At 45.2% G+C, this 9,201-nt stretch overlaps 2 protein-coding genes across 4 annotated transcripts in view; both read right to left on the reverse strand.

The window, feature by feature from the left end:
* VPS39 (VPS39 subunit of HOPS complex) overlaps positions 1-1,311 on the reverse strand; it is a 42,099-nt gene extending 40,788 nt beyond the window's left edge. The window contains exon 1 of one of the 2 annotated variants that reach the window (XM_004709368.4): positions 1,125-1,311. In XM_004709368.4, the coding sequence (XP_004709425.1) occupies positions 1,125-1,197 (73 nt within the window). In that variant the 5' untranslated portion in view covers positions 1,198-1,311. The remainder of the gene's footprint in view (positions 1-1,124) is intronic. The other variant, XM_004709369.4, reaches the window with a different exon arrangement.
* Positions 1,312-5,010: 3,699 nt separating this feature from the next.
* TMEM87A (transmembrane protein 87A) overlaps positions 5,011-9,201 on the reverse strand; it is a 47,501-nt gene continuing 43,310 nt past the window's right edge. For both annotated transcript variants that reach the window (XM_045286500.1, XM_004709371.2), the window contains exon 20: positions 5,011-6,275. In XM_045286500.1, the coding sequence (XP_045142435.1) occupies positions 6,234-6,275 (42 nt within the window). In that variant the 3' untranslated portion in view covers positions 5,011-6,233. The remainder of the gene's footprint in view (positions 6,276-9,201) is intronic.

Consider the following 9,201-nt stretch of genomic DNA (forward strand, 5'->3'; position numbering starts at 1 on the left):
ACACCAACAAACAGGGTGATGTGTCCCTAGTGCCGTGTGTCCAGGACTATTGTTCTTTTACCTTTTTCTGTGATGTTTACTTTTAAATTTTACTAAGAACGTTTTGTGACAGGAAATGGAGATGCTCTTGAGACTGTCTGGATAAGTAGGAGTCTCTCCCTAAGCCCAAAGACCAAACCTGCTTTCTGTAGAGGTCTGATTTTAAAGAAGTCCAACGGTGCTTAACAGGAAGGTGTGTGGTGAAAGACCCCCTAACTGAAGGGGCCGTGAAAACTTCCACAGGGCTGACTGGGTGGTGCTGTCAACAGATGACACACAGTGCCAGCCACCGCCAAGACTCCACTGGGACCACTGGGGATTCCTAACTCAGTGTACGACCCATGAGGGGTTCTGAACTTCCTTTACAGGGTCCTCAGTTTCTGGGTCCTGGACATTAACAACAGGAAAGATCAGAATGGGATTTGTTTGGTCTTTAGTTGTTGTTATCAGACACAACCATTCATAGAATACAGTGGTCATAGGAGCCCAGGTCTGGGCTCCTGCAACATCCCTTTGAATTCCAGAGCACACACGAGATCCCCCGCCCTGATTTCTGCACTGACCAATCACAAAAGGATTATGTAAGCTTTTATTGGTTAGGTCTCATGACAGTCTGGAAGGATGTTCTGAGTTGGGTAACTTGGGCACTTTGGATGAGTGATCAACCACTTGGCTAGTTAAAAGTTTGAGCGTTAACCATCAAAAAGGTCATGACGTGTGTCATTTTGAAAAGAACATCAATCCCCTGGACAGGCTCAGGCCTCTGGCCGGCTGAGAACGTCCCAACACACTGTCCCTCCACACTGAAGACTTGGTGGGAATCGAGGTGGGTCAAAACTGAACAAACTATTAAGGAAAGCACAATCTCCAACTCCGCGCGGAGGTGAAACGTCCCCTCAAGTGGCCGGAGCACGGGAGGTGGCCCAAGCAACCCCACCGCCCTCGCTGTCCATTGCTCTCCCTCATCTCAAGCCCTTCTCGGATAGTGTCCACCCAGCCAGACGCTTGTCTACTTCCCTGGCTTTCGCAAAACGTCCGGGACGCTCCCGCACTGACCCTGCCTCGCCCCGTGATCGCTCGCTTACCCCAGGCAGCAAGGCAGTCGATCTGCAAAGGCAGCTTTTCTAGAATCGGCACCGGCTCGAAGGCGTCGTGCATGGCGGCGAGGAGACGGTGGACGCCGCCGCCGTCTCACCCCGAGGGGGCCAGGCCGAGGCTGGGGCCGAAACCAGACCCCGGCAAAGGCAGACGGGGATCCAGCCAGGGACCCCCAGCTACAGGCCCCTTGGCGACAGAGCCATCATCGCTCCCGGACTTCCTGCAGACCTAACCCCGCCCCTTCCGCAGGCTGGGGCCCGCCCCTTCCGCCCCGGCTCCCGGGCATCCCCTGGTCTGTGCCGGCGGAGTTCCCGCTTCGCATGAGACCCATAGTCGTCGTGAGCTTCACCAGGAAGGAGGCTTTTCTGCATCTTAGAACTGCCTTAGGCGGCGTAGCATGGCGGCTTATGAAGGCACGCTTTGGGGTGGGGCAGGGCTCTTCTTGGCGGGATGAAGAGCTGCTATTTGGTAAATTAGCCGGGACGTCATAGGAAATTTAATTCGAGGCTGTACCCTACCTTGTACAATGAGGATGGTCTAAGTGCCGAAGATTTAGCCACGCCTGAGCCACTTATTGTGGTGTTGCCATGATTGACCCAAGTAGTGTCATCCTAGGGGCGTGCCTCAGGCCAGCAGCAGCACTACCTGGGAACTTGTTGGAAGGCGAATTCCAAGGCTCGCTGCAGTCCTGGTTACACTCAGGGCTGGGGTCCAACAGTCTGCTTTAATAAGCACCCTGCATGGTGAACCCACTGAGGTTGGCCAGTGTCTCAAAGTGCTGCACTATAGACACTTAAGACAGGAGTTGTTGTTGTGGGGGCCTGCTGTATGCATTGCGATGCGTATTAGCATCCCTAGCCCCTGCCCACTGGACGCCGGTCAACGGCATACTCCAGGAAGTTATGACGTGTCTTCAGATTATGGCCCATGTTCTGGAGTGAGGCAAAAGCACCCTAGTTGGGAACCGAGTTCTGAGCCAATGCTTCTCAAGCTTTAAAATGACATACAAATCAGTTGGTGATCTTAAAAAAGAAACAAAAGAAACACTCATGACAATCCATCCAACGCACAGCCACCCTAGAAAGTTGGTTGGCACCTCTTTTGAGTTTCTAGGGCTGTAAATCGTTATTGGAGCACAAAGCCTTACCTTTCTCCTGGAGAGACCAGGAGCCCAGCACCTAACCCACTCAACACTAGGTCTCCTTGTTTAAAAAACTCAAGAAAACCCTCATTGCCATCAAGTTGATGCTGTCCTATAATGACCTTATAGGACTGGGTAGAACTACCCCTGAGGGTTTCTGAAACTAACTCTTCCACAGGAGTAGAAAGCCTTGCCCTGCTCCCGTGGATCGGTTGGTGGCTTTGAACTGCTGACCTTCCTGTAAACAGCCCAATGTATAACTACTATACCAGACTCCTTGTTTATAAAAGTAGACTCTCTAATTCAGTAGGTCCAAATAAGCAGTTCTAATGAGCACACAGGTGTTGCAAAGGTCTAGGTGTTGTAAGGTCTAGCAGTTCTAGCAAGCAGTTATTGTAAGGTCTAGTTGTAAAGAGCTAGGTGTTGTAAGGTCTGGCAGTTCTAACAAGCACACAGGTGTTGCAAAGGTCTAAGCTATTCCTGGAAGTCAGCAAAATAAACCTTTTTAAAATTGCTGGCCCTATTCCCACCACTCAACTCTCTCAAACTGTCTTACAGCCTTCATATTTTTTAGGAAGTTAAGACTTTCCTCCTACTGGTCCGGCAATGTCTGAGGTTGCCCTAGGATCCCATCTAGAGCAGTGGTTCTCAACCTTCCTAATGCCCCAACCCTTTAATACAATTCCTCATGTTGTGGTGACCTCCCCCCCACCCATAAAATTCTTTTCGTTGCTACTTCATAGCTGTGGTTTTGCTGTTAGGAATCGGGCAACCCCTATGAAAGGGTCATTCGACCCCTAAAGGGGTCGTGACCCACAGGTTGAGAACCACTGCTGTAGAGCCTTAATAGCAGTGACAACTCTTACTGCAAGAATGAGCTGTAAAAAAAAAAAAAAAGAATGAGCTGTATCTGGTCACCACCCTGCCCACCATCCTCCTCATCCATGAAGACATGCCTTTCCCATGTGCTATTTCTGAAAAATCTAATGAAAGATTTTTAGTCAGAAACATAAAAACTACTCAACAAATCTGGTGTTATTTGATTAGCTTTCATCCTATAAATTGATCTTCTTGGAAATTTTAAGTTACTTTTGCTGTGAATGAAAAAGGCCTGTTTTTCATTCCAGTCCTAAGGGCCAGGACAAAAAGAAATCATATAAACTCTAAGGTCAATATGAAACTATAAATTCCTTCTGAGCCTATCTTAGGCGAAAACACGCCAGATCCAATCCCAGGAAGGATAATCAGGCCCTAGCCTACTGAATTTAGACTACACATTCCTGTGTAACACAGGTTTTGTGTTTTTTACCCCTTGTCTGAAATCAACATTTAACCATCCTCAAAAAATATTTGAACCAACTAACCTGTGGCACTCTCACTCACCTGCCAACTTTTAGTACTCAACAGAGCAGCCCAAGCCAACCGAGGTCAGCGTCAGTTCTTCATATTGCTGCTGCTTAAAGATATGGTCTGGGCATTTTATTTTTGTTTCACTCAACAGAGCTATAGGAAAGTACTACCTAAATGCTCACACTTGCACCACGTGCTAATGACTGATTATGGTCAATGGGCTGTATGGAATGCAGGACTACCCCGAAAAAAACCATGTGAAAAATCCTGTCACGGGTGAGTCCGAGGGGACAAAATGGGGTTTTAAGAGAACAAAGTCTACTTAAAAACTTGAAGGTAAACAAGCAGCCATTTAGCTCAGAAACAACAAAGCTCACATGGAAGAAGCACACCAGCCTGTGTGATCACGAGGTGCCGAAGGGATCAGTTACCAGGCATCAAAGAACAAAAAATCCTATTATTGTGTGCTCACCTCCCTGATACGATCGCTGAAGACAAATGGGGTGCATAAGGAAATGTGGCGAAGAAACCTGATGCTGCCCAGCTATCAAAAGACACAGCGTCTGGGGTCTTAATGGCTTGAAGGTAATCATGCGGCCATCTAGCTCAGAAGCAACAAAGCCCACATGTAAGAAGCACACCAGCCTATGCGATCACAAGGTGTCGAAGGGATCAGATATCAGGCATCATCAGAACAAAAAATCTTACCACAGAGAATGAGGGGAGTGCAGAGTGGAGACCCAAAGCCCATTTGTAAGCCACTGGAGATCCCCTCGCAGAGGGGTCTCGGGGAGGAGACGAGCCAGTCAGGGTGCGATTTGGCAATGATGAAAAATACAACTTTCCTCTAGTTCCTAAATGCTTCCTCCACCCCACACCCCACTATCATGATCCGAATTCTACCTTGCAAGTCTGGCTAGACCAGAGGATGTACACTGGTACAGATAGGAACTGGAAACACAGGGAATCCGGGGCGGATCCCTTCAGGACCAGTGGTGTGAGTGGCGATACTGGGAGCGTAGAGGGAGAGTGGGTTGGAAAGGAGGAACCTCTTACAAGGAGCTACATATGACCTCCTCCCTGGGGGACAGACAACAGAGAAGTGGGTGAGGGGAGATGTCAGACAGGGCAAGATATGACAAAATAATCATTTATAAATTATCAACGGTTCATGAGGGAGGGGGGAATGGGGAGGGAGGGGGATAAAATGAGGAACTGATGCCAGGGGCTTATGTGGAGAGGAAATGTTTTGGGAATGATGAGGGCAATGAATGTACAAATGTGCTTTACACAACTGATGTATGGATTGTGATATGAGTTGTATGATCCCCTAATAAAGCAATTAAAAAAGAGAACAAGGTCTAAATAAAATGAGAAAAACATTAATTTTGTTAAATTTTTTATATTAAAAAGTGGCATGAATTTTTTATGTAGAACAAAAACCTTGGGAAGGCAAAATTGGATAAAACCATCACAACAGAAGTAGAGTGCTTCAAAAGAATCCCATCACCTTGAGATGCCTCTTACAATCTCCAGACCAACACCAGATATAAAAAGTCAGCCCTAAAGAATGAGCAGCAGTCCAGGGTCTTCGCACATGCAGGAGTGACTGTTTAAATTAAGCCAGAGGCCTTGTTTCCTTTGTGTTGACTCCCTTTTCTGAAGCATCAGAGCTCCTCTAGGTGGGGGCTCATTCCAAAGCACTTAGATGGAGTGCGCCTCTCTGCACCTAGTTAGTGCAACACCCAGTGCCAGTGAATGGCATGAAGGCAAACCAAGCCTTGCCAAGAGCTCCACAATGCTGCCTTGGGAGGCTACAAAACAGTAGTTAAAAGTTCCAGAGTGTGCACCACATTGCCAGCAATGGGATGTGTCACAATAGCAGATGTCAAGAGTTAAGCTAATATTTCTAAGTTACATCTGAAATAGAAAAATCTTTAATATATACCATTTGTAAACAAAATTGCACTTGATTTTGCTTTTTAAAATGATCTGAACCACACTGTAAGTTCCTCTCGTGTGTGTGTGTGTGTGTGTGTGTGTGTGTGTGTGTGTGTGTGTGTGTAAGCATTTTATCAGCCTGGCTGATGTAACCATGGCTCCTTAATTCCTCAAAACTATTTCTGCAAGATGTAACCTTGGCTTCCCAGGAAACTGAAAGATGATCAACAATTTCCCCCATCACCCATGTAACTCCCTAAATAAATAAAAAGCACAGGCAATTGTTCCTGGAGATTACATAATATGACCTTGGTGTCATAGTCCTTTAGAAGATGTTAAACTGGTTTAGTTTGACGGATTAAACTGAAACATTATAGACGGTTCAGGAACAACACATGTAAGTTGCATAAACATCCATGTCAGGGTGTGGGAGGAGGGGCATCAATGTTGGAAATCAGAAACTTGTAGCTTTTTCTCATCCTGTCAACTTGTTTGCAGCAAGAGTCTCCTTGTTCTGACACCTCTTGCCAGCTCCAATGCACCAAGATCAAGAAGTAGGTCAGGGAGCTGCTGCCTCCTTTCACCCCACGGAGCAGAAGTAGAAGACTGACACCGAAGCTGATCTCTTCCCTGATGCCAGCTTCGCCTGCAATTCTTCCTATCTTTACTCCATTTTGGATCTTTCAAAGTGTGTTATCATTCGTTCCTGGGGGGGGAATTGTTGAATTAATTTAAAAAGAGCTGCATTCCCAAGATCTGCTATACAGACTTATCATCCTTACACACATTTCCCACAAGTTCTTGTTTTTGTTAAGTATTATTTAGCAGTGAGTGACTCCTAACCACCAAAAAGTTGAAACATACAGGCCCGACCTTAGGATCAACTGCATCAAAATCACTAGGCTTTTGAACATAAAATGACAAATCAAAAGGAATTATGCATTTTAGTCCATTGAAATATTAAAATATAGTTTTAATAAAAATTACACCTCCTCTGATTCAGGAATTTAAGGTCATAGTTAAAGATGTTGGTAAAGACTTACCCACAAAGATGTCTACTGGAACACTCAGCATTATAACAAAATATTACAAAGAATTAAATGTCTAAAAAATATAGGGAGACATAAAACTACAGTACATCCTTATGATGAAAAAAATACCAGGGGGCTTCAAAAAGTTCAAAGAAAGATGGAATTACAAAAGAGACTTTTCCCACAAACTTTTGGACATTAAATACTCATTAAAAATCTCACTTGATTCTAAAATATTATCTTTAACATCCACACCCTCTCTTGCTTCATTTGTTTTGGAGGGTTTTTTTCCCATCTACCCCAAAGATGACCACTATGATCAATCACATCTGATAACCTATGCTTTTCCTCCCCCTGCACACCTGTGTTCTGCTCCATCCTGGACTACGTGTTCTCCATGCATGCTGTACAGCTGTAAGCCTGAGAATTATCCTTTTGTGTTGGACTACTACTTGCTGAGTCCCTTTTCTTTTTCTTTCTTAGCTGATGCCCTCTTTTTTGTAAGGAACATTTTTTACTACATCGTCCTATGAAAGCATGCTGCTGTGCAGTTAGAGTGTGGCTCTTCTAGTCAGTCTCTGTAGCCCCCACCAAATGACCTTTTCCTAATGGGTCTGGTAGGAAGGTGAGGGTAAGATACCGATATGATTAGGAGATTCAGCTGGGTGTTATTGGTTACCATCCTGTTGGGCAGAAAACAAGCCATCTCCGGAACGGGAAAGGGGATCTTACTACCATGAAGAGAGAAGAGCCAAAAGTGGAGAGCATCCTTCGGACCTGAGGTACTTGCACACTGAGCCTCCCTAAACCAGGAGCAGCAACAGAACCAGGAGCCACAGTGTTAGAGCAGTGGGCTTCCCAGCCCACGGAGTCAGTGAGGCTGAGTGCCCGCAAGTATGAGGCTTGCTCATGGAATCAGGTGTGTCCACGAACCTAATTGAGGAAGCTAGGTTTGCCATTGGGCTCAGGCTTGTGGTAGCATAGCATGCATGCCCTTTGGGCACTCATTAGAAGTCCTAAAAGTGCTTTGTAACATTGCCTGGGCAGGACCGATGCTGAAGGCGAGAGAAGCTTGCCTTCAGGCGCAGCAGAGAATAGCCCATCCTGACTAAAGAACTGTATCCTAAGCATGTCTCACTTGTTAGCTTCCCTGATGAAGCCCATAATTTTGAGTATTCTTTGTGAGTTGTGTGTGGCCACTGCAATGAATTCTCAAACCCAGCCTAGATAGCGTGGAAGGGATGGTTAGTATATGGGAGGTTGGCGCACATGTCAGACTTCAGCCTCTGAGAAATCAGCCCTGGGCAGCTGATACTGATAATGGTGATTCTTTTCCTTCCGCTTGATCAAGTTGGTGTCAGATGTAGCATCCACAATGCTTTGCAAAGGATCTAAATTATTTTACTTTTTACATTTCTGAAAACATCTTTATTTTACCCTATATTGATAGCCAAAAACAAAGCACCAGGAATTGATGGGAGTATCAATTGAAATGCTTCAGCAAGCTGATGAAGCACTGGAAGCACTCACTTGTCTACGCCAGGAAATCTGGAAGACTCAGCCGACTGGAAAAGATATTTACTTTTGTGCCCATTCCAAAGAAAGGAGACCCAACAAAATGCTCAAACAAAAGAACAGTGTCATTGATATCGCATGCAAGTAAAATTTTGCTGAAGGATCATACAACAATGGCTGCAACAGTACACTGACAGGGAACTGCCAGAAGTTCAGACCAGATTCAGGAGAGGACATGAAACAAAGGATGTCATTGCTAATGTCAGATGGATCTTGGCTCAAAGCAGAGAATACTAGAAAGATGCTTATTTGTGTTTTATTGACTATGTCAAGGGATTCGACTGTGTGGGCCATAATAAACTGTGGATAGCCTTGAGAAGAATGTGGATTCCAGAATATTTCATTGTGCTCACGACGAACTTATACATAGATCAAGAGGCAGAGGCAGTTGTGCAAGCAGAACAAGGGAATACTGCATGGTTTAAAATCAGGAAAGGTGTGTGTCAGGGTTGTATCCTTTCACCATACAAATCTGTAGACTGAGCAAATAATCAGAGAAGCGTGCTTATATGAAGAATGTGGCATCAGGATTGGAGGAAGGCTTATTAACAACACAGCCTTGCTTGCTGAAAGTGAAAAGGCCCTGAAGCACTTACTGATGAAGAGTAAGGATTGCAGCCTTCATATGGATTGCAATTCAATGTAAAGAAGACCCAAATCCTCACAGCTGGACCAAGAGGTGACATAATAATAAACGGAGAAAAGGTTGAAGTCGTCAAGAAACCTGTCTTGTTTGAATCCACTATCAATACTCATGGAAGCAACAGTCAAGATATCAAAAGATGTGTTACATTAGGTAAATGTGCTGCACAAGACCTCTTTAGAGTTTTGAAAAGCATGGAAGCAACAGTCAAGATATCAAAAGATGTGTTACATTAGGTAAATGTGCTGCACAAGACCTCTTTAGAGTATTGAAAAGCAAGGATGTTACTTTGAGGACTAAGGGGCACCTGACACCAGCCATATTTCCTTTGTCTCACATGCACACGAAAGCTGGACATGGAATAAGGAAGACTGAAGAACTGA

Source organism: Echinops telfairi, unplaced genomic scaffold (genome assembly GCF_000313985.2).
Source record: "Echinops telfairi isolate 266 unplaced genomic scaffold, ASM31398v2 ScPeMD7_8;HRSCAF=38, whole genome shotgun sequence".
In the NCBI taxonomy this organism is placed as follows: domain Eukaryota; kingdom Metazoa; phylum Chordata; class Mammalia; order Afrosoricida; family Tenrecidae; genus Echinops; species Echinops telfairi.